The 26,560-nt window shown below is 44.0% G+C and overlaps 1 protein-coding gene across 2 annotated transcripts in view; it reads left to right on the top strand.

Moving 5' to 3' along the window:
* SMC2 (structural maintenance of chromosomes 2) overlaps nucleotides 1-24,999 on the top strand; it is a 106,812-nt gene extending 81,813 nt beyond the window's left edge. For both annotated transcript variants that reach the window (XM_085849702.1, XM_085849704.1), the window contains 6 exons: nucleotides 9,649-9,843; nucleotides 18,702-18,902; nucleotides 18,997-19,113; nucleotides 19,259-19,419; nucleotides 20,540-20,687; nucleotides 24,572-24,999. In XM_085849702.1, coding sequence (XP_085705828.1) covers nucleotides 9,649-9,843; nucleotides 18,702-18,902; nucleotides 18,997-19,113; nucleotides 19,259-19,419; nucleotides 20,540-20,687; nucleotides 24,572-24,748 — 999 coding nt within the window. In that variant the 3' untranslated portion in view covers nucleotides 24,749-24,999. The remainder of the gene's footprint in view (nucleotides 1-9,648; nucleotides 9,844-18,701; nucleotides 18,903-18,996; nucleotides 19,114-19,258; nucleotides 19,420-20,539; nucleotides 20,688-24,571) is intronic.
* Nucleotides 25,000-26,560: the final 1,561 nt, after the last annotated feature.

Raw genomic sequence — 26,560 nt, 5'->3', positions numbered from 1 at the left:
GCTGCTTGTATAATATCCCGTACCACAAACGGGTTTTCATTAACACACATGATATATTCAAGGCAGACTTCATTAAAGTTAACTTACCATAACTTCAAGAACTTTTCAAGCCACCATGTTTCCCACGTTCTGGTAACCGGAATGAATCGCTTTCGCTTTGGTCTCCGCCGTTTCGTGACGGAAATAACCGATGTTGCTTCCGTTCCCCACCGTTCTATTTCTGGATTGACCGTTCTTGTGTCCGTCACGACCGTTCTTGCATGTAGAATAAACGTGTTGGTTTCGGTTATATTTGCTATTGCGACCGTAATTACTATGTTGGTTTCAATTTCGGCCGCTTTTTCATCAATTTTAGCTGTTTTTGAAACAAGAATGACAGGTTTTCATTCCGTCTGACAACGTTGGCGTCCGTTTGTTAGGGGGGGTCTGTCAATGTCAGACATGAGATCATTGCCGTCTCTAGACATATCTCGTGCTTTTGATGCAGTCTGGCATCCTGCCTTGCTCTCCAAACTGTCTGTCAATGGCATCCAAGGCCAATTCCACACCTGGCTCACTGACTACTTCTACTTTTCTAGCCAACATGTGGCTCTCAACGGAATTCTTTCTTCTGCTCTCCCTGTCAAGGCTGATGTGCTCCAAGGCAGTGTTCTGGTCCCAGTCCTTTTATTGATCTTCATCAATGATCTCTATGACTTGCTGGAAAATCCTCTATTTATTTGCTGATTACTCCACCCTCTTCTGTGACATCCCTCATCCATCAGACAGGCAGGCTGCAGCCTCTTCCCTCTCTTCAGACCTTGAAGAAAAAAATCACAAACTCTTCAAACACTTGGACTTTGTCTTTCGATCCTGACAAATGTCACATTCTCACTTTTGCTCTCTGAAAAGACCATCTGGTGGTCTCACTTTCAGCCATGATCTTTGTTTGCCAAACCAAATTTCAAAATTGGCCTCGAAAGCCAGCCGCTGATTGGCTATCCTCCATCGTACAAAGTCCTTCCATGGCACACCTGAACTCCTATCTACCTACAAGGCCTTCATCTGCAGCTTGATGGAGTATGGCTTTCAACTCTGGGCTGGCTCCCCTGCCTCACTCACATATTGCTCAACTTAACAGTGTGGAAACCAAGGCCTTTAAGATTATTGGAATCTCTCACGATGAAGCTGATTCTGTGGGTCCATCACTTCGCCATTGCAGGGAGTGCAGTTGTCACTCTGTCTTCTACCACCTCCTTTCTGGTCTTGCACCCTCTGTTCTTTCCATGCTTTGTCACCACCAGGTTTCTGCAGGGCTTGCACGTTGCACCAACAACCCCTTTCTGGTGAAACTGCTGAAATCCAGGATCACTGCTCCCTTCCACTCATTTATTCCTCCCCCCCCCCCCACCTGTGAAATCGATTTCCACATCCTTTTCAATCTTGTTCTTCCCTCTAGGTCTTCAAGATAGCTGTTAATCACCATGTCAGATCGTCCCCAATCGAAAACCATGATGTTTTCTGCCCTTGTTAACCCCCACCCAAATCCCCCCTCCTTCCAATTTTCCATTTTTCTCTCCTTGAAGTTTCCTTCTGTATCTATCTTGTCCACCACATGCATGCATGTTTTGCATCCTGTTCTTGTCTGTTATGTCCTGATCCGTTCATTGTACTCGCTCTTCCATTACCCTCGACTGTGTACCCCCCCCCCAAAAAAAAAAACAACCTAGTATTATCAATAAAATAATTTTATTTTATTTTTTGAATATAATAACAAAAACATAAAATATATATACAAACATCAATAAAAAGAATGAAAAATCACTCATGGAGTGACACTTGGCGAAATGGAACGGCACTCGGTAGAGCGCATACCTCCGCCAGGCTGAACAGCTTAAATTTTGTTTCCCACTGATAGGTCGGTTCTGAATCCGGACCTTAACCAAAATCGAATAGCCTTGTTCTTGTCACCTAACCAACTCTTCCACCTCGTTTTGTCACAAGTCGTCCACAACTTTTAGAAATATCCTGCAATACGTAGTTTTTGGCCCCATCTCTCAATGGTGAAGAATCACTTGAAAAATTCTCGAATCCTGATTCGGATTCACATCGTCACCAAAATTGAATCAATTAGTCCTTGTCACATACCCAACATGTCCACAAAGTTTCATCCGAATCTGTCCATAACTTTTTGAGATATCATGCAATATCGTTTTTTGCCCCATCTCTCAATGGTGAAGAATCTGTTTAAAATCAAATAATTCTCGTATCCAGATCTGGATTCGGATCTTCACCAAAATTGATTCAATTCTTCCTGGTGGCACTCCCAACCTGTCCAAGTTTCGTGTGAATCCATCCATAACCTTTTGAGATATTGTGCCATATATATAGTTTTTGGCCCTTTCTCTCAATGGTGAAGAATCACTTTTTTTTTTTTTTTTTTTTTTTTTTTTTTTGTATACCTTGGTCGAGGCTCGTATGAGAGCTAACACACAACTCACAGCAAGGAGGCATGAGACAAGAGGGGCGGGAGTGGAAGGGACAAAACATTGGGGAACAGACACAGGTGAACTGTGGAAGGGAGAGGGATGGGGATGGGACGGGGAACATGGCGAGGGGAAGATGGACATTAAAGGGACTTTCAGGAAGGAAAGCAGGAGAATTGAAGGAAGTGGGCTTGGGTGGATTATCGGGGGTAGAAAAGAACGAGGATTTGGATGGGGGAAGATAAGAGGTGGTGGTGAACAGCTGTTTTGAAAGCCTGAAGGGAAGAATGGGAAAGAATAGAGTGAGGAAGTTTATTCCAAAGGCGGGAAAAAAGAGGAATGAAAGAGTGAAGATGAGCAGTGATTCGTGATTTAGGTAGTTTTACCAGAAGGGGGTTGTTGGCGGACCTTGAGCGCCCTGTGGAAATGTGGTTGGGACAAATCGCAGAGAGAGCAGGGGGGCAAGGCTGGAGAGGAGTCGGTAGAAGACAGAAAGACCACCGACCAACCTGCGGTGATTGAGTGAGAGGCCCAAAGACTCAGCTTCATTGCGGGAGATGCCAATGATCTTAAAAGCCCTGGTTTCGACAGCGTGAAGTCGAGAAAGGTGGGAGGCAGGAGCACCAGCCCAGAGGGGAGAGCAGTACTCCATCAGGCTACGGACAAAAGCTTTGTAAGTGGTCAGGAGCTCAAGAGGGCCGAGGAAGGACTTTGCACGACGGAGGATTCCCAGTCGGCGACTGGCTTTTGAGGCAAGGTTGGAAATGTGACTTTCCCAGGAAAGGTCATGGCAGATAGTGAGACCCAGAAGCTTGAAAGAAAAGACTTCTTCCAGAGGATTGTTGAGAAAGTGGATGGGGGGGTTTTGTAAACGGTCCTTTCGAAGAGACATAGTGAGAGTGTGAGATTTGTCTGGATTGAAAGACATGTTCCACGTGTTGGACCAGTTTGTGATTTTATCCAGATCTGCAGTGAGCGAAGAAGCTGCTGCTTGCCGGGCTGAGGGATGACAGATGGTACGGCAGAGGGTTGAGTCATCGGCAAAGAGACTTGACAAAGAGACTTGACATCGGCAAAGAGACTTGACATCGGCACTTGACAAATTCTCAGATCCGGATCCGGATTCGGATCTTTACCAAAATCAAGCGTTGCTGTCCTTGGCTGGTCACCGACACAAACAAAAAAAATTCGGAACGATTGCTTGAAAACTGTGGCCAAAAATCATGTGATAAACAGACAAATGCTTCAGACCAACATACTTGGGCAAAAAAATTTTCGCCAAGGAATAATTGCCATCACTCCTACCTTGCTCACTCCTATATGGCAGCAGTGGGAGATGGTGTGGGATTTGTTTCATCCTGCTGCAAAACAAAGGCGGAGTAAACAGTGTGATCGGCACAAAGCATGTGCATACAGTACAACCAATGGTGTGTGTGGGGGGAGGGGGTGCGTTTACTTGGCGAGTGCTGCATTGGTGTGAGGTGCGAGCGCACCCTTTATATGTGCGTCTTTTGTGTAGACACCCCCTCATATTGGGATACAAATTTGGATAAGGCTCAGTTCATGCTGGGATGAAATGGTTAATTGCACTGGGAGTTTGGGGGGGGGGGGGGGAAGTGGTAGGGATCTCAGGGTTTATACCCCACACACGTGAAGCGAAAAGCAGGGTTAAGCAATTGGTGCACTTTGTCTGTCTGTCCGCCCATCTATAAATGTCCGTTTATGAACGAGGCAAACTTAATTTCAATAAAATATTATATTTTGAACTTGAATCGGAAAACAAACTTGTAGTTTAGCAGTAATTTGGCTCTGAATGCGTCCCGATCGTGCGTGCACAGAGGAGTGATATATATATATATATATATATATATATATATATATATATATATATATATATATATATATATATATATATATATATATATATATATATACAGTTAAACCCAAAATTATTCATACCCTTACCAAATTTGGAGTATTTTGAATCGTGTTATTTGAGGAATGAGTTTATTCTGGCTTAAGTTACATACGAATGTGACAAACAGCTGAAAGAATCACTGCAAGAGACATTTCAAGAAATACATTGTTTTGGGGGTATTTTATTGATAGATTTACAAAAAAAGTCATGTCCAGAATTATTCATACCCTTGCTTAGATCAGTTCAAAGTCACATTCAGTAATCAATGGAAAAGCCTCTGTTTGTGATTACAGCCTCCAAACGGTTTTTATACTTGCTCACAAGGTTTTTGCATGTCTCTACAGGGATTTTGGCCCACTCCTCCTTCGCAAAGGTCTCCAGGTCTCCAGGTCTTTGAGGTTGGAAGGCTTCCTTGCCATCACTCCAGTCTTGAGCTCCCTCCACAGATTCTCGATTGGGTTGAGGTCCGGACTTTGGCTTGGCCATTCAAGAACGTCTACATCATTATCCCGGAACCATTTATTGACTGACTTGGCGGTGTGTTTTGGATCGTTGTCCTGCTGATACGTCCAATGCTCCCCGCCCGAGGTGAAGTTTCTCTGCGGACTGTTTGATGTTTTCCTCAGGATCTTGATGTACTGCTCCTTTTTCATGATGCCATCCACTTTGACGAGATTGCCGGGCCCACTGGCTGAGAAACATCCCCAAAGCATGATGCTCCCGTCTCAATGCTTGACGGTCGGGACTGTGTTCTTAGGGTTGTATGCTTCACCTTTCTTTCGCCAAACGAAAGCAACATCTCTGTGCCCGAAAAGCTCCATTTTCGTCTCATCCGACCACAGAACTGAGGACCAAAAGCTTGGATCATTGTCCAGGTGACCTTTTGCAAAGGCGAGACGAGCCTTTCTGTGCCTGGGATGGAGGAGTGGAGTCTTTCTTGTGCAACGTCCGCTGGAGTGTCTGCCTTGATATCTTGGTTCCAGACTCGCCAAGGTTGTTCAGGAGAGCCTTAATAGTGATCTGTGGATTGTTGTTGGTCTCTCACCATACTTTTCTTACCAGACGAGGTGACACCTTTGGCTTCCGACCACGTCCTTCAATGTTTTTTTTACAGTGTGGAACTCCTTGTACTTCCTATTTATACTTTGTATGGTGGCAACTGGCACTCGGAACTGCTTCAAAATAGCTTTGTAGCCTTTCCCCTCCTTGTGAGCGTTCACAATGCACAACCGAAGGTCCTCACTGACTTCTTTCTTCTTCGCCATGCTGACAATGACCTGAGAATGATTGCATCAGCTCTCCTTAATTTATAGTCTAAAAGCAGAGTGTTGTTCTATAACATTCCTCACTGTACATTCAATAGACCACATTTGTAATGCATTCAGATTGTATGCACACATCTTGCAATAATTGCATAACATTATAAAGAATCTTAGGAATATCAAAAGCATGTGCATTATCACAAACATTGGCCTCAATTCTGAGACTTGGTCTGGGGTATGAATAATTTTGGACAGGCATAAAAACAGAAATCTTAACATTTCTATTGTTATGCTAATAATGTTGAGCCAAAATATATGGGGATTTGTACGTGCCAACTCCATGTCCTTGGGTGAAGTGAAAGTTCCACCACTCCAGCTTGTAGGTATGAGATAAATGCAAAACTCTCAGATTTTTCATCGGGTATGAATAATTTTGGGCTTAACTGTATATATGGTCGTAGTTCATGAACTGGTCATCATTTGCGTTACAGGGTCAAAATATTCAATTTTTCAGTTTTCTCTGTGTTGATAGACATCACCAAGCTACATGCACTTGTGTGGAATTTTTTTTTTGCAAAAAACCACTAATTAACGGCGAATATGGTATTTTTAATTATGAACTTTAATGGATAATGCATTACAAGGAAAACACGTTTTCGCGTTTATCTCGAATTCACCCTTTCTGAGTAAATTGGATGTGGATCAGTTATCCTTCTTCCGTTTTGGTCAATTCAAGTGCCAAATTAATCCTGAGAATCTGCTAGATCATAACTATGTAAAGATATTTACTAGATCTATTTTAGGAGTTTGTACATATTGGTCAGGGTTTGCTGAATAATAACGAGTTGAATAATCAATTTTGCATCATGCAACAGCAAGTCCCAAGTGTTACTCACCTAAAAAATAACAAAATAGATTAGATTAAAGCTTATTGATTGAAATAAATTCAGTTTATTCCAAATTTGACTCGCCACATCCGCCACATCCGCCGCCTCCGCCTGTTTACTCCACCCCTGACTTGTATCACTTATTTGCCTGTTACACAAATACTATTGCATATTTTTTATTTGTTTTTTCCACATGAAACTCGACAAAATTACCTTTCTTCTCATACTGATATATCTAGATATCTGTGGTTTTTCTGGTCTGCAGTCAAAGTGGAAAGTGGATGTTGTGAAAAACATGTAACAACTCTGCCTTTTTAGGGTGACCAGTTCATGAACTACGACTATATATATATATATATATATATATATTGTTGCGATTTTCGCGCCCGCCGGCGTGCTGACGGCCACGTAACTCGAATCGCGGCACGTCGCCCACCGGACGGACAATCCAGTCGTGACCCTCTCGGACTAACGCCGGGAACCAGTCACGGGTGGACCTTTCGGTCTCACCGCGATCGAGCCAATCAGCCCCCGCGTGGGATAGGGTTGCTCGCCAAATTCGACCTACCTAAGTACCCACGCGGAGGGTAGACCGGGCGATCGCACCTCGCCGCAGGTCGACTTCGGACACGGGCCACTTAAGCGACCCGTTCCGTACTATCAGAATAACCGAGCGGTGTTATCGTCGACCTCGACGGTTTGATTAATTATCGGGCGTATTCAGCCCACTACCAACCCTTTACGTGAAGCAAGATGAGGGTTCAATGGGGGAAAAGACGAAGCGAAGCGGGAGAACAGTTCAACAATAAAGCACATTTATTCGCGGCACACGGGAAGCACACAAATACAATTCCACCAAATGCACACAAAAAAAAGAAAACACAATTCCATTTACACAAAAAGCAAATATAAAAGCGAAGACACAGTGCAGAGCTAATACCGACTACCGAGCACACGGCAACACTTATACAATTCTACTTCACAGACGGCGCCGACAACACATACCCAAAACCAAGGAAAGAATACCCTCAAGGATGAGGCGGGCCTGAGGCCGAGACCGGGTCGCGCCTACCCGTCTGGTGATGAGACGCGGAGCGGCGATGGCGCCTCACTCCGCGGGCCTCGCGGACAGTGTCTGGCAGGGGGTGGGAAAGGGGGCCCCCTTGGTCGCACTATCTCAGCGCGGGGGGAAACAGGAGGGGGTTGCTGATGCTCGGGGTATAGAGGATCTTTATTATCCCTGGTGTGCGTCTCCACCTCGGCCAGGTCGCGCTGCCGGCCTTCCTCGGGCGTGCAGCTCCCGGCACCGTCGCGAGCACCCCCTCGTCTGCCTTCGCCGCTGCCGCCTCTCCGCCTCTGGACTCTCCACCCTGGACTCTTCTTTGGGCTCTCCTCGTTCGACTCTCTTCAGCTTCTCCAGCTACTGCAGGCTTCGGGCTCCAGACTTCCACACACTCCTTTGACTGACGAACACCGTCCTTTTATCCCCCCGTAGCTTCGCCTTTGACCCCCTCCCTTCGACCTTTCACCTCGCTCCCCATTGGCCCGAGAAAAAGTGGGCGTGAAGGCTTTTTGATCCACAAATTTGCATATATCGATCGTTCTGGAGGCGGGGCCAAATCGCCCCTCGCTCACCGATTGGACGGCAAAAAGTGGGCGTGTGTCGTTTTTGATCCGTTTTTGAAGCACAAAATCCGTGATTTTGTACACGCTGTTCAACGTGCGCCCTGCACGAGTCCAACACCGGTACCCACAGCGGGGCAAGAACGGTGGCGATGCTACGGTTGCGAGGTGTGACGTGAAGGTCGTGGCGGTTGTGGTGAAGCGGCGTTGTGGTTGGTGGTTGATGTTGTGGTTGTGGTGGTAATCATGGCGGGTGGTCCAAAATAAAGATAGTAAAAGAAAAACGGCTATCCTGAAGAGTCGCAGCTCGCATAAATGACATGTATTCCCACTAGACAACGGGTTTGGGCCTAACTACACATATACTTGCCGAGATACCTCACCTAAGGGACCTGAATGGTGGTTTGCAAATCTGGTAACCACAACAATATATATATATATATATATATATATATATATATATATATATATATATATATATATATATATATATATATATATATATATATATATATATATATATATATATATTGTTCGTCTGTCATGAGGGACACAAACAACAGGCACGAAGAACTAATGTAATGAACCAAGGTGGTTTGAAAGACACTGCATCAACGGTGGTAAACTTCTGAATTAAAAAAAAATATTTTATACATCTGTTAAAATCTTAATTTTATTTCAATTGAATTGCATACTTGAACACTGCAGAACAAAAATCACCTTTTTGGCACTTTCAAACACTTCAGTTTAGCAGTACTTGGACAAAATATTACACCATTTATAAATCATCTCGTCCGATCAAATTTGCTGCTCGCAGAGCCAGCCTGCCCATGTCCTTTTTTTTCCTCAAGATTGCATGGGGTAGAGTGTTCTATGAACTCCAGTTTTGTCATTGATCGTGCTCTTGAGTTTATCCATTTATCTTTAAATTTATTGGGTGTAAGTACAAGGCTAGCTGCCATTATTGGCTAAACAAATTCGTACTTCAGTATGAAAGCGTGAAGGAACTGCACATAATACTACACACATGATGAGGAAACCTCTCCTATGGTTTTTAATTTGGACAGGATATTTAATTTATCTTCACTGATAAGCATGCTTTCCTGTTTATAAACCGTCACCAAGTATATATTAACATGCAATTTCATGGGTCATGCCTTTAAGAATGCCACTGTTCGCTGTCCTTTTTCATGTTGGAATGTAACAAAGGGGAATGAACATAATGTGACTCGGGTTCACCAGGCAAAGGGTGCAAATAATTTTTGACGATGCAACCAACTCGTGGATTTCATCAGAAGGAAAGATTATCAATTATGTCATGGAATGACCCTCACATTTGGTCTTCCAGACGTTTGGTGGCCAACTGACTGAATTTATCATTAGTATTCCTCTTGTTGAGTATTCCTTAAAATGAGTGATGATGCTTGCTTTTTATTGTGGACTGAGTTATGGGTAAAGTATTTAAACATATTTCATGCCTCCTGTTCTTCCAGGCTGTGTGCGCGGAGTTGCAAACTCGGCTTGCCGACTTGCAAGCTGCTGTTCGGGCAAAAGACCAAGAGTTTGAAGCAATTAACTTGGCATTGGATGGAGCAAAAAGGGAGAAAGCTGCAGCTGAACTTGTGGTCACAGAGGCTTCCCACAGCCTTACACGGGCTCAGCGGGATGCCACAGACTCTGGTTCCATGGTAAGGGTAGATCTTGCATAATAGAATATATCCATGATGTCATCCACCTTTCCAAATGTTTTCTATTCATGTCGTGCAAATGAAGACATTGCCATTTGTTGTTGGGAAATCCATGCTCATTTATTTCTAACTGCATCTGATCTAACTCTTTCCTCTTCTTTGAGGATCATTTTGTAAAACTATGACCTGCACCTCATTAATGCAATTAATTTTGGAAATCTAACCCACTTTTGTGGTTGCAATTCTTCTGTTTTGTGTATGTCAACATTTAGCTTTTTCCCTTCATTGTTGCATGGATTTCACAATGCCAGATTACAGAACCAAAGTCCCAATCCCTTTGATCGCTCTTGTGGAGATGTTGAGGAATCTGCAGTGTGATTCTACATCTTCACTAATTTGTTCCCTTTTTTCCCCCCCACCTGTGGAATCGACTTCCACATTTTCTTCAATCTTATCCCTCCTTCCGAGTGTTCAAGACAGCTGTTCACCACCCAAATTTTATTTCTGTGTCCGTCCTGTCCACCCCTTGCGTTCTCCCCTTCCCCTCATCGTTACCTGTATCCCTTGTTTGTCCATCTCCACCTATTCCCCCCCTTGGCCCTGCTGTTCGTGTTTTCCGCTTCTCTTTCTGCTGTTCCTTTTGGCTTGTTGCATCCTGATCCGTTCTCTGTTCTAGCTCTTGTACGAGCCTTGACTCGCTCTACAAAAAAAATAAGGTTCTTAGGCCTTATTATTTTATTACTTGGTTTACGCAGTTCTTCAGCTAAAATGTAGGGTCGGTAGGTCGAAATATAAATATAAATATAATTTCAATTTTTAGAAATTATATATTTTTATGATTTGTTTTCAGATGTTCCATGGAAAAGACAAGGGTTGGTGGGGGGAAAATAAATATAAATCCCAGACCAGGAGGATCTAAGAAGACATTGAAGATGGAAGACCATTCAAATGCAGGATGCCCATGTTCACTGTATCATCTGATGTGAAAAACAATAAGGAAGGATTAAAACTTGTTTTTATCTCCCGCCACGTGGCGGAATGGGGATATTGTCACCCGGGTCGTCCGTCCATCCGGCTGGCTGGGCGTCAACATTTATAGCTGTGAGTGCGATAACTCATAAAGTGTTCGCCATATCGATTTGAAATTTGGGTCACACATGTACCACCTGAAAAGGAAGAACCCTATTGATTTTGGGCGTGGCCGGATCCAAGATGGCCGACTGGGGCGGCCATATTGAAAAAAGGTTTTTTTGTAATAAATGGAAAACCGCTGATCTGATTTCAATTATTTTTCAATGGCAGGGGATTCCCCATCTCTGATGGTATATTTACAATATGGTCTTGCATGTTTTTAAGCCTGGTGTTGGCGCAGTGGTTCGGACAGCGGCTTGGGATCCAAAAGGTCCTGAGTTCAAGCCCCGTTGGGCCACTGAATTAATACACCAGGGGGTTGACTCAGCCTGTCATCCTTCCGAGGTCGGCAAAATGAGTACCAGTGTACTGGGCCGGTGTATACCCCGGTTAAAATAGGTGTACCATATCCCTGTGTCGTAAGAGGCGACCAGGGTTGCGTCAGGACGGGCATCCGGCGTAAAACATGTACCAAATCATTATGCGGATCATGATGGATGATCCGCTCTGGCAACCCCTAACGGGAGCAGCTGAAAGAAGAAGAAGAAGAAGAAGAAGAAGAAGAGGAGGAGTCTGGCATGTTTTTCTGCCAATCATAAACAAACGTATGCAGCCAATCAAAAATCAGACACTGCTTACGTGACCCTCGAATTGGCACAACCATGGCAGATACCCGAAACGATATTGTTTAAAAATCCATCATCATACAAAGATTCATTCATCATCCAGTATTGAATCATGCTTTTAAAACAAATATAAGCCTTTTTACAATATGGAATATAAATATAATTCATCAAGATTGCAACTAAAGATGACTTTAATCAACCCTAAACATGCATGGCTGTGCGTGCGCAACATTGCATGTGTGCGTGCACACCAGTGCATAGTGCTGGATATGATTAAAAAAGGTGTCTACTAGGAGTCAACACGCTCAAAACGGTCAATCAGAGCCATAACCAGCTCTTACTTTTCAGTGGGCATCTGATCGTACCGTCTCCCCATCCCCATGAGCACATCAAAGGCTGATTTCTGGTCCGTTGAAGGCTGAATATCAGCATCTCGCAGGGAAACTTTGACGTACTTGGCACCGAAATCTTTCAATACGAACAGCGGTGTGCAACTTTCGATGGAAACAAAATCGGCACGATCAGAGTAGTCTGCGAATCATCCCTGCTGCTGCACTGAATTGATGCAATCGTTCGGCCAGAATATTCGTCGTCAAGATGCTGCATGATTAAATCATCAATACAGTCACTCGAATTTATACCGCTGACATACTTCTTAACAATCACTTTCGCCCCAGAAACTACAGTCAATCTGAACCATGTTGGCCACTGTTCAGACGCCATGACCGAAGACTACTGCGCAGTTTGGTTAAAGGTGACTCGACATTTTGGTGCGCGCATCCGAAATTATATTTTGAAAATAAATGCCGACGTTTACGTTTCGGGTTTTGAAACTTTTGCACCTTCGGCGGAAAATTTATAATTATAAAAGGCTAAAAATGTGTTTTATATTTATATTTCATTTCGGCAAATATACTGTCGGCGGATCTGTAAACCAAGTTATAAAATAACTAAGGCCTTACCTGCTTAATGCCTGCTCAGCCTCATTCCTGCAAAGATTACCCGTATCGTCAACCATGCCAAAGAAATAATCATTTGTGCCACAAATGATAGCAACAAATGTGATTGTAAAATTACATTCAAACTAAAGCACCACACCCTGGTTTTGGTACCCTGAATCTTAATTGTAGTTACCTCCACCACCGAAGGTGGACGGAGGTTATATTTTCACCCGTTTGTCTGTTACTTGGTGAAAAAATGTTTTTGCCAAGTATATTTGTCTGTTTGTCACACAATTTTTGTTAGTTTGTCAGTCCGTAAACACTTCAGTCATTATCACTTGAACCAAACACACAATTTTGATGAAACTTGGCCACAAGCTTCATATCTGATGTCTAACGAAGGTGTATTGACCACTTCAAAATCTGCACTCATTGAGGCATCTACAGGGGGTAAGGGGGTGGTGGTGGAGGTGGGGGGTGGAGGAGGTGGGGAGGGTGGAGGAGGTGGGGGGTGGAGGAGGTGGGGAGGGTGGAGGAGGTGGGGAGGGGATGAAACCCCAAAATAGGTATTTGCGCTCTTCTCCAAAACTACACACATGATTTTGATGAAACTTGACCACAACCGTTATCACCTGTCAGGGGTGCAAATTAACGGCCGCCCGGTCACCAATGGCACCTAACTTTTGTGCTGGGCGGGTACACAATACTGCCTTACCTGCCCGGCTGGCGAATCACCGGTGATTCCTGTTATATTGTACAATTTGTACGAGCTTCTCTGCTAGTTTTCTCAACTAGAACTACTGTTTTTGTCCGCAGAAATCCGTATAAATCACCGGTAATTCTGCGGTGGCCATTTTGTCTGTTTTCATCTCGTTCCAAATCACGCGTGATTGCGTGAGATTTGACGGTTTGGCGCGGTTTGGACGCATTTTCTCATGCCCAGGTTGGTTAAATGAGTGAATTTGGGTTAATGAGTGAGTTCGATGGGTGAGGTTGGATGGATGAGTGAGTTTATATGTGATGTTGGGTGGACGAGTTTTACCCCCACCATTGTCCATCACCCACAACCCCCCCTCCACCTCATCGTCCATCACCCACACCTCCCCCCCATCATCCATCAGCCACAACCACCCCATCACCCACAAAAATGCCCCCCCCAGCACTACTCACAACCCCCCTGCCCCCCATCACACACACAAAAATGGTCCCCCCCATCACCCACAACCTCCTTCTCCCTGCATCATCCCCCACCCCCACCCCACTCATCCAACTCACTCATCCACCCAACCTCCTCCATCAAACTCACTCATTCTGCAAACCTCCTCCATTAAACTCACTCATCCAACCAACCTCACTCATCAAATTCACTCATCCATCAAACTCACTCATTCGGGAAACATCCTCCATATCCAACCAACCTCGCTCATCAAATTCATCCATCAAACTCACTCATCCAACCAACCTCACTCATCCAACCAACCTCACTCATCCGACCAAACTCATCCACCCAACCTCACTCATCCAACCAACCTCACTCATCCAACCAACCAACCTCACTCATCCAACCAACCAACCTCACTCATCCAACCAACCAACCTCACTCATCCAACCAACCAACCTCACTCATCCAACCAACCAACCTCGCTCATCCAACCAACCAACCTCACTCATCCAACCAACCAACCTCACTCATCCAACCAACCAACCTCACTCATCCAACCAACCAACCTCACTCATCCAACCAACCAACCTCACTCATCCAACCAACCAACCTCACTCATCCAACCAACCAACCAACCTCACTCATCCAACCAACCCACCTCACTCATCCAACCAACCAACCTCACTCATCCAACCAACCAACCTCACTCATCCAACCAACCAACCTCACTCATCCAACCAACCAACCTCACTCATCCAACCAACCAACCTCACTCATCCAACCAACCAACCTCACTCATCCAACCAACCAACCTCACTCATCCAACCAACCAACCTCACTCATCCAACCAACCAACCTCACTCATCCAACCAACCAACCTCACTCATCCAACCAACCAACCACACTCATCCAACCAACCAACCTCACTCATCCAACCAACCAACCTCACTCATCCAACCAACCAACCTCACTCATCCAACCAACCAACCTCACTCATCCAACCAACCAACCTCACTCATCCAACCAACCAACCTCACTCATCCAACCAACCAACCTCACTCATCCAACCAACCAACCTCACTCATCCAACCAACCAACCTCACTCATCCAACCAACCAACCTCACTCATCCAACCAACCAACCTCACTCATCCAACCAACCAACCTCACTCATCCAACCAACCAACCTCACTCATCCAACCAACCAACCTCACTCATCCAACCAACCAACCTCACTCATCCAACCAACCAACCTCACTCATCCAACCAACCAGCCTCACTCATCCAACCAAGCAACCTCACTCATCCAACCAACCAACCTCACTCAACCAACCAACCAACCTCACTCATCCAGCCAACCAACCTCACTCAACCAACCAACCAACCTCACTCATCCAACCAACCAACCTCACTCATCCAGCCAACCATCCTCCCTCATCCAACCATCCAACCTCACTCATCCAACCAACCAACCTCACTCATCCAACCCACCAACCTCACTCTTCCACCCAACCAACCTCACTCATCCAGCCCACCAACCTCACTCATCCAACCAACCAACCTCACTCATCCAACCAACCAACCTCACTCATCCAACCAACCAACCTCACTCATCCAACCAACCAACCTCACTCATCCAACCAACCAACCTCACTCATCCAACCAACCAACCTCACTCATCCAACCAACCAACCTCACTCATCCAACCAACCTCACTCATCCAACCAACCAACCTCACTCATCCAACCAACCAACCCCACACAACCAACCAACCAACCTCACTCATCCAACCAACCAACCTCACTCATCCAACCAACCAACCTCACTCATCCAACCAACCAACCTCACTCATCCAACCAACCAACCTCACTCATCCAACCAACCAACCTCACTCATCCAACCAACCAACCTCACTCATCCAACCAACCAACCTCACTCATCCAACCAACCAACCTCACTCATCCAACCAACCAACCTCACTCATCCAACCAACCAACCTCACTCATCCAACCAACCACCCTCACTCATCCAACCAACCAACCTCACTCATCCAACCACCCAATCTCACTCATCCAACCAACCAACCTCACTCATCCAACCATCCAAACTCACTCATCCAACCATCCAACCTCACTCATCCAAGCAACCAATCTCACTCATTCAACCAACCAACCTCACTCATCCAACCAACCAACCTCACTCATCCAACCAACCAACCTCACTCATCCAACCAACCAACCTCACTCATCCAACCAACCAACCTCACTCATCCAACCAACCAACCTCACTCATCCAACCAACCAACCTCTCATCCAACCAACCAAGCTCGCTCATCCAACCAACCAGCCTCACGCAGCCAACCAACCAGCCTCACTCATCCAGCCAGCCAGCCACACGCAGGCAACCAACCAGCCACACGCAGCCAACCAACCAGCCACTCATCCACCCCACCAACCTCTCATCCAACCAACCAACCTCACTCATCCAGCCAACCAACCTCACTCAACCAACCAACCAACCTCACTCATCCAACCAACCAACCTCACTCATCCAACCAACCAACCTCACTCATCCAACCAACCAACCTCACTCATCCAACCAACCAACCTCACTCATCCAACCAACCAACCTCACTCATCCAACCAACCAACCTCACTCATCCAACCAACTAACCTCACTCATCCAACCAACTAACCTCACTCATCAAACTCACTCATCAAACTCACTCATGTGAGTATTTTAAAAGTGTTTGATATCAAATTTGTGACTTTTGTCTTTATTTTATCGGGCCGGTAGAAATTCTGCTGGGCCGGGAACTTTCTCGAGTCACCGGCCCTGCTGGCCGGTGGATAGAAATGTCAATTTGCACCCCTGCCGTGATGTGCCAAGGTGTATTGACCGCTTCAAAATCTGCGCTCATTAAGAGGGTCGATGGGAGTGTTTTAACCCCCCAAAATATGTACAGTCATGCGCCGCTTAACGACGTTCCGGGCAACGACGGATCACATATACGACGGATCTGCCAGCTATGAAAAAAAAATGTGGCTGAAAAATTCCTATCGCCGAGTGATGTAGCCAACGTAGCCAGTCGTATAAAAATAGCACATACAATTATGTACGCTGTACAGTACATAATACCTCATAATGATAATAAACGACAGTGTGGCCCTGTTATAATGCGATCGTTGAGGTCCATAAAATGTCATCGCGAAAAAAGCAGGGTCGTGCTAAATAGGGATTCAAGGAAATCGGCTTTCAAACTGAACCAATGTTTCCACGTTTACCTTCTCGCAAGTAAATTACCTTTGAATTGAAGAATTCCGCGAATAAATCGTTGTTGTTAGTCGAAATTAAAACACCGATTTGTTTTTAGTGAAGCTTTTTATTATGTTAAGACAATCGCACTGTTCCGAAAATATATATCACAATTTGACAGGTGCTCGTTTCTTCATTTGTAAATTATAACATTGATGCAATGATTACGTATTTATAAAATCCAAACGCTAATTATTCATCTTTCTATAATTGATGCGAGAGGAGATTGTAAGCTGCTGCAAACAACACCGATGGCCGTCATGAACAGCACAAAGGTAAAACTAACGCGTCTTCCGTCTCTCTTGGATGTGTGTTACAATTGCCGACAGTATTCAGTAGAGTAACATGCTGCACAGGTTTGTATCCGAGGAGCAATAGGCTACACCATATAGCCTAGGTGTCTAGTTTTGTGTAAGTACGATGTTCGAAAACGAAAAAAAAAATGATGTTCACACAACGACAACGTCGCTTAACGACGCGTTTCTCAGAACGTAACCCCGTCGTTAAGTGGCACATGACTGTATTTTCTCTCTTCTCTGAAACTACACACATGACTGAAACATGACCACAACCTTCATCACCCATGATGTAGCCAAGTTTGTTCACAGCATTAAAATAATTCAGGGTCTGAGGAGGTCTGTTGGGGGGTTTGAGTGTCTTGTTCCTGATCCAGGTTAGCATCAGGACAGGCGGTTCTATGTTTTTGTGTATGTGGGTGACTGTGTCACTCATCCAAGAAAAACAGCAAAAAAAACAGCAACGCCTAATTTTGGTGAAGATCCGGATCTGAGATTTTTTCAAGTGATTCTTCACCATTGAGAGATGGGACCAAAAAAAACGATTTACAGCATGATATCTCAAAAGGTTCTGGATGTATTTGGATTTAACTTGGTGGACACGTTGAGTGAGCGATGAGGACTAATTGATTCGATTTTGGTGCATTACGAGTGATTCTTCACCATTGAGAGATGGGGCCAAAAACTATGTATCGCATGATATCTCAAAAAGTTGTGATCGAGTTATGACAAAACTAGGTGGATGAGTTGGTTCGGTGACGAGAACAAGCCGATTCGATTTTGGTTAAGGTCTGGATTCAGATCCGACCTATCAGTGGGATACAAAATGTAAACTGTTCAACCTGGCGGAGGTTTGTGGGTTAAAAATGATATATTGTATTACATAATATCTCAAAAAGTTGTGGAAAGATTTGGATGAACCTTGGTGGACATGTTGGGTGTGTGACTCGGGCAAATTGATTCGATTTTGGTGAAGATCTGGATCCGGATAAAAGTATTTTTTTAATTTTTCAATGGATTCTTCACCCTTGAGAGATGGGGCGAAAAATGCACATTTCACGATGTTTCAAAAAGTTGTGGACGAGTGATGACAAAACTAGGTCGATGAGTTGGTTAGGTGACAAGAACCAGCCGATTCGATTTTGGTGAAGAGGCCGAATCTGCATCCAGATATCAGTGGGATACAAAATGTAAACTGTTCAGTCCGGCGGAGGTATGTGTTCTACCGAGTGCCGTTGTGGTTCTTTTTTTTTTAAAGTAATGTGTCAACATATTTTCATACCTGGTTTAATTGTAGCAATGATGTGCCAATGTATTTTAATATCATCACATTGGATCGTAAAACCTTTTTTTCCCCCTTGCTAATGGGTTCCTTGCTTGATTTGCAGCTAAAGTGTCTCCTTCATGATCACCCATGGGTTAAGTCTGAGCGCCATCTCTTCGGACGCCCTGGCTCGGTGTACGACTTTTCATCTTCCGACCTGCGTGAAGCAAAACATCGTTTAGATCAAGTGGTGGAGGCTAAGGCGAAGATTGGGCGGAGCGTGAATCAGCGAGCAGGGGGCCTTCTTGAGCAAGCCGAGGAGCGGGTGAGGAATCTCTGTTATGAGACTAATTTTGGGGGAAGGGAAAGGGTAGTACCTCCACCACAACGATCTTGATATTTCCTTTCCTTTTGAACAGTATTCAGATCTCATTCGAAAGAAGCAGATCGTTGAGAATGATCGGAGTAAGCTCTGCCTTACCATAGAACAGCTCGACAGCAAGAAGCAGGAAGCTCTGAACATTGCTTGGCAACAGGTACCTCATCTTTATCCCCTCCAACCTCCCCTGCCCACCTTGCCACCAACCCCCAATGCTCATCCTCTGCTATTGTAAGTTGTCCTTCCTCCAGACAACTCCATTTCCTCAATTCTTCCGTTCTTCTGAAACTTATTGCTTGCAGGTTAACAAAGATTTTGGATCCATTTTCGCTGCACTTCTCCCGGGTTCCTCAGCACGTCTCGCTCCTCCCAGCAATTCTACCCTCTTGGAAGGGCTAGAGTTCCATGTAGCCCTTGGGAACGTGTGGAAGGAAAACCTCTCGGAACTCAGTGGCGGGCAACGGTCTCTATCCTTTGTGTTTTTACCCATTTCTTCGTAACTGTTTATTGTATCATTTGTTCTGTTACCTTTGCTACTTTTTTTTTGTTTGTTTTGTTACCTCTGCCACCGAAAGGGGACGGAGGTTATGTTTTCATCCCTGTCCATCTGTTTGTTTGTAACTTGGCAAAATATTTTTTTTTTGCCAAGTGTTGGTCTGTTTGTCACACTTGTTTTTATTTTTATTTTTTTCTGTCTGCAGATTTGAAGCAATCATTGTGAATTATTTTTGTGTTTGTAGTTGACTGGCCAAGGGCAGCAACGCACAATTTTGGTGAATATCCGAATCTGGATCCGGATACTCGACTTTTAAAAATGATTCTTCACCATTGAGCGATGGGCCCAAAACCGATGTAGCTGTGGATGGATTCAGATGAAACTTGGACAGGTTGAGTGTGTGACGAGGATGAATCGTTTCGATTTTGGTTCAGGTCCGGATCCAGATCCGGCCTATCGGTGGGATACAAAACGTAAACTGTTCAGCCTGGCGGAGGTATGCGCTCTACCAAGTGTCGCTCTATGAGTTGTTTGTCATTTGTTTGTTTGTGAGCAGGATATCTCGTTATGAACGGATTCTGATGAAATTTGTGAACATGTTGGATGTGTGACAAGGAGATTTTTTGGTGACGATCCGGATCTGGATACTAGAATTTTAAAGTGATTCTTCACCATTGAGAGATTGGGCCAAAAACTATATATAGCACAATAGTTCAAAAATCTATGGACAGATTCAGACGATACTTGGTGGACAGATTGTTTCTGCGACAAGGATGAATTGCTTCGATTTATGTGAAGATCTGAGATTTGGATACATTAATATTTTTTTAATTTCTTTCCAAGTGATTCTTCACCATTGACAGATGGGCCCAAAAAACGATATGGAGCACAATATTTCAAAAAGGTTGTTGGTGGATGAGTTGGGTCGGTGACAAGAACATACCGATTAGATTTTGCTTCATATCCGGATGCAGATCCGGCCTATCAGTGCGACACAAAACATAAACTGTTCAGCAGTATGCGGTGTACCGAATGCGGTTCGAGTTTTACTTTCATTCTTCTCCATCGCTTTCTTCATCTTTTTCAGATCCCTTGTGGCCCTCTCACTGATTTTAGCCATGTTACTCTTCAAGCCAGCACCAATTTACATTCTCGACGAAGTTGATGCAGCGTTGGATCTCTCTCATACCCAGAATATTGGCCACATGCTCCGCACACATTTCCTCCACTCCCAGGTACCCCGGTCACCTTAATATGTCAGCATCAACATAATTTACAAGCCCATTTATTGACTCAATTTATCCATCATATAATTTGAACAGTGGATTTTATTTTTTTGTTCCCAGTTTTCCTCCCACCCCTCCCCTTTTCCCTGTCTACGATATGTTGCTAGCAGTCTTTTCTTCTACTTCTTTTTTTGGAGCTACACTTCTTTGCTCTCGAGGGCTATTTTATTTTGAAGGGCAGAAATGTACAATTCATTTTTCCTTCACCACCACCAAGACTGCTCGATCTCCACTGGCTTCCCTGCTCGTGGTATAGAATGGAGAAAACTCGTTTTGAATGTTTTGCAAGCCCTGTAACAGGATGCTGCACCCTTAAATTGTGGGGTTTGGAAGTGGAAGCAAGAACTGAAATTGTGCCGTTTGTTTGGAAATCAGATGCAGATGTAAAAAAAAAAAAAAGGCATGTTGAACCAAATTGACTTCACCTGTGTTTGAGTTTGTTCATTTCCATGTTACCTGGTAAAAGGGTGAAGCTTTATTCCACCATGAGGATCTCAATATGCTCATAATGGTGCAATCGCTGTTGAAGACTATTAGTGGGGGATCTTAGTGCACAAAACCAACCCAAGTGTGCACATCCGGATAAAAGTGTGAATTTTGGCACACAAGTAGTTTAGACCTTGACAATCAAAAAAATTAATGGAAGCGCTTTGACACACCCCTTTTATGGCCGCCATCGAAAACCTATTTTATTCTATATCTCCGAAACTAAACCAGCTAGAGAGTTCATTTCAGTGGCTCCACCCACATTTATGGGGTCTCGGAATCATATGGACTAACTCTGAAAGGGCTCAGGTGGCAGCCATCTTGAATAAGTCGAAAATTCAAAATTGCCACCATTCGCGACTAACTTTTAATATCTTGATGGTATCATTATTGATGCAACCACCTTGGCATCGGCAGAGGAGTGTACATCGCAGACTTGCTGTTGAACATTTGCAGTTGCCCCTGCAAACTTTAGTGCACCCACAATGAAAAAGCAGTGCACATGCTTTACTTGCATCTGGTAGTACAGTCCAGAGTGGAGCATACACGTTGCTCTTTTCATCCTTCACCCACCCCTAGTCTGAGGCATCAGGTAAGTCCTGCTGTGGTTTGAGACACTGATTCCAGATGTGAGACGCTTAGTAAAGGGCACGGAAAGCATGCTGCAGTAGTGCCTGTTGGGTAGGTGTGATGTTATCAAGTGTTCGAGTTCCTTGAGAAAAAGCTCCCGACGAGCAACATGGAAAGGTTCACGATGTTGATGTAAGCCAAGACATCAAATGCTTCTCATGTCAAAGAGCTCCATGTGGATACCATCAATGCTTAGCTCCTCTGGATGAGCTATCAGCACAGTTAGGGTATCCGTGATCTGCAGGTAGGCCTCCCATATTGCCCATGCAGTTCGCTTTCCAATACCAAAGAAGGGTGAGGTGGTATCACACCCTGTATAGGCATGGAACAGAGGCAAAGTGTGGCATTTCTGTGGTTCTAGATTTTGAGCGACTGTGTGCACTGGAATAAATTGACGATTCTTTCTGGTACCAAAGTCTATCCAAAGTTCCTGGAGTCCAAGTCTTTCAAATGTATAATGGCGATAACAACCACATCACTGTCAACTGTACGAACCATCACCTTGGAATGCCCTTCATCAGCTGAGACAGAGTACATGCAACACGTGATCTTTGCTGATTAAGATCTGGTTCATTGTTGTTGGCATCAGTCTGATTCTGGCCAATAAAGATTTTGGGATTGGTGACCTCAGTCAGGATAGAAGTGTCCATCAAATGGCTTCTGTTCAAACAAAATCTGCTTGCGCAAGAACAAGGCAGTTTGAACAATCATGCGAGCTTCATTGTTGCCCACTTCATTTTGACTTTTCAGTTCAGTCTCAATAGCCGTCCCAGCAGTTTCCTTTGAACACAACATAGACGCACCACATGACCCACCTTCCTTGACTGGCTTGAAGTATTTCAGGCTCGATTTTCAATAGCTTCTCTTTGAACCTCGTGGAGTGAATGCTTTTGGGATCAACAATTCTGCCAAGGTCCTTCATTTTAGTGGTGTATAGGACTTTCAGTTCGTTCAAAGGGAAAACACGCTTTGATTCAACAATATATGCCGCCAACTCTGCAACAACAAGTGGATTAAAAGAATGTTCAGATTCAGACTGTTGCAGATTCAGCTCGCTCCACTGATCGTGCAGCATTTTCAAGTCTGACATAACAAGTTCGGTGGTAATAGGCGTCCATTGCATGCAAATCTGAAGCTGTGGCTAGTTTGGCCAAGAGTTCTGTATTTCTGGTTTTTGTTGCCCAAGACTTGAGAGCTGAGTCGACAGCATCTGTTGAAGCTTTGTGTAGTCTCTCCCCCTCAATATTCTGTCTACACAGAATGCATTCCGGTTCAACACGACTAAGAGTTGCAGTGACCATTTACTGAGTCTTTTTAGGGCTCTGCACCTCAACCTGTGCCTCAGAAGTTCTTTTCAGTTTGAGTTCAGCACGCTTCACCATCGTTTGATTTTTGTTCGTAATGCAGCTTTTGTGAAACACAGCTTTGTTAGACAGCATGTTGGAGGCCTTTCGCACTTCCATACCCTTTGGCAGTGCATTTGCATTTTTGAGATCATACAAGTCCTTTTCCAATGTCTCATATGAAGTATGAAATCGCTTCTGATTGGCAGGGCATCGAACGTCCTCATCAGTCTCTTGCTGACGCAAGCAGCACAACTTCCGGTTCAAGGACCCTTTAGATGCAGCTTCCATTATGTACTACCTTTACTTTTCAGCAGAAAACTGTACTTTACACCATGACCAAAGCCCTGAAAAATATAAAATGAAGACATCTTGGTTAATTCCCAGATGATGACAAAACTGAATGTGTTAGACGTCCGAATATTGTATTTATCTAAAATTCCTTGAGCTGAGAAATATGGGTATAGACACCAGATTGAATATTCAGCTTGTTTGGTTATTGAGATATTACTGATTGTACTTTGCAAATGCAGCCATTTTGAATTTTTAAGAAAGTCAATGTGACTATCAGCAGAGTTCTTTAAAATTTACATAATTATATTCTTGGATTCAATTAATATGAATGATACCAAATTTATCCTCCTAACCTGTTCGGTGATCAAGATAAGATAAGCGAATTGCTCAGGCATTGAGATGTGATTGTATTATGTTGCTAATGGCAGCCTTTTTAAAAAAAATTCAATACAGCTGCCATCTGAGCTATTTAAAATTGACTTCATCACATTCCTGGACCCAACAAATATGGGTGTAGACACCAATTTTATCTTCCAAGCTTGTTTGGTTATCAAGCTATCATTAAAAGTTAGTCGCGAATGGTGGCCATTTTGAATTTTCGACTTATTCAAGATTGCTTCCACCTGAGCCCTTTCAGAGTTAGTCCATATGATTCCTCGACCCCATAAATGTGGGTGGAGCCACTGAAATGAACTCTCCAGCTGGTTTAGTTTCAGAGATATAGAATAAAATAGGTTTTCGATGGCGGCCATAAAAGGGGTGTGTCAAAGCGCTTCCATCAATTTTTTTGATTGTCAAGGTCTAAACTACTTGTGTGCCAAAATTCACTCTTTTATCCAGATGTGCACACTTCTGCACTAAGATCCCCCACTATATAGGTTGAACTTCCTGCTCAGGATCTAAGCACTAAAAAAATAAACAAAATTTGTCATCCACACTTGAATGATTTTTTTTGTGCGTGCCTGCGCGCGCGCGCGCGCACTTCCCTCCCGTTCTTCTTCCACATCATTTAATGTTGTAGTTTTTTAACACACAGTCAGAACTGGTAATGCTTCAATGCGCCCCCTCTTTCATTTCCAGTTTGTGGTGGTTTCCTTAAAAGATGGGATGTTCACCAATGCTAACGTCCTCTTCACCACTCGCTTTGTGGATGGAATATCAACCGTATCTCGGCAGCAAGGCAGCCAGATCCTGCAAGGTGCATCACGCTCTGCCAGACCATTGGCGAAAGGAAAGACGAAAGCCGTGGCTCATTGAAGCTTTTGGAATGAGTTGTGTTTTTTTTGAAAAGATTGATGTTAAACATCAAGACTTTATGTTATATATCGCTCACTCTTGATTAACTATCTCACTTCACTCTGTAACTTGCATCTGACGGCATTCAATTGGCTCGTAAAGATTTCCTGAAATATTACAGGTTTGCTTGTATTTTAAATAATTTTATTGGAATAATAAAGCTTTCATTATTGGCCCGTCCCCTGCACAGCGGGATTGGGGTTTTACAATCACATGTGTGTCTGTCCTGGCTGAAGGTGGTCGAAGGTTATGTTTTCACCTCTGTCCGTCTTTGAACAGAATATCTCAAAATGTTGTGGATAGATTCGGGTAGAAATTTGGTGGAGAAGTCAGGTGTGTGCCAAAAATGAAATGATTAGAATTTGGTGAAGATCCATACTGTCTGTCAAAGCAATCTTGGCCCTTGTGGTTATTACAGTAAAAGTTTATGATTAAAGAAGCTGGAGGACTTTTTTCCTAGTCGGTAAAGCCGACGTTTCGGCGAGGCACAGCAGATGTTAAAGTGAAGAAAAAGCTTGAGCATCGCCACGTGGTCTCAACCATTGTTAAGGTGAGTTGGTCTGTAGACCAATCCGGGCAGCACATAACGATTACGGAGTGCATGGAAGAGATGTTGATGTTTTGTCCCACGTACGTGACATATAAAATTGCAAACCACCATTTTTGTTGAGAGATGGTGATTCAACTCTTTCCCAAATGGATTCCTTTACATCTCAAGCAAACCACCTTTTTAGGTCATCTCTACCGAGATGCACTGAATTATCCCTGCTGATGCACTGAATTGATGCAATCGTTCGGCCAGAATATTCGTTGTCAAGATGTTGCGTGATTAAATCACCAATACAGTCACTCGAATTTATACCGCCGACATACTTCTTAACAATCACCTTCACCCCAGAAACCAGTCAATCTTAACCACGTTGGCCACTGCTCAGTTGCCATGACCGGACTACTGCGCAGTTCTACTACACAGTTTGGTTAAAGATGACTCGGCATTTTGGCGCGCGATGTTTAGACGATATCTAAACATCTCTACCGAGATGACCTAATAAAGCGGACCAAATGTCCGTCCGTACGTCTGTGAACAATTTTTTCTTTCCTATCTTGATGAAACTTCGTATGTGGGTAGAGGTCGATGAGTGTTGCACAACGATATAACTTTTGTCTGGATTCAAGGTCAGGGACGAGGTCACGTAAGTTATAAAAATCGCCATTTTCAAAACCTATCTAGTCTGCCATTCTACAAGATATTCGGCAACTGTTTATTGATTATGATAGTAAAAAATATTATCTTGTATCAAACCGGACAGATTTTTGAATTTCCTTCCCGTTTGATCGTCACGTGATCTGGAAGATGGCCAAAAACGCCGATGCGATTCGCAAAGAAGGAAGGAAGGAGAAATTAAATCTAAATATAAAACACATCTTTAGCCTTTTTAGGTCATCTCTTCGAGCATGACCTAATAATATGGGTGTCGATGTCCTTCGATCCGTCTGTCCGTTCACAAAGTTGAAGCCCCGGCAGATCTGGTCATTAGTGATCCTGATAGAGGTCGAAGAGACGTACACGATGGTCTGGCTTTCAAGGTCACCGAAGGTTGAGGTCAAGGTCACGAGGCCTTTGAAGTTGCGAAAATGACGATTTTCAAATTCTATCTCCTCCGCCATTTCTCAAGCGATCTTGAATTTGATTGTGGCATATGAATCTATGGGACGATATCTAAATTTTGGTCGGGCCAGATTTTCGGTTTTCGTTTTCGTAAAACGTGACTT

This window comes from Eptatretus burgeri, chromosome 12 (genome assembly GCF_056783735.1).
Source record: "Eptatretus burgeri isolate ZD-2024b chromosome 12, Ebu_testis_v1, whole genome shotgun sequence".
NCBI classification, from domain to species: domain Eukaryota; kingdom Metazoa; phylum Chordata; class Myxini; order Myxiniformes; family Myxinidae; genus Eptatretus; species Eptatretus burgeri.
The sequence above is the reverse complement of the archived record's forward strand: the minus strand, read 5'-3'. Positions and strand labels throughout refer to the sequence as shown.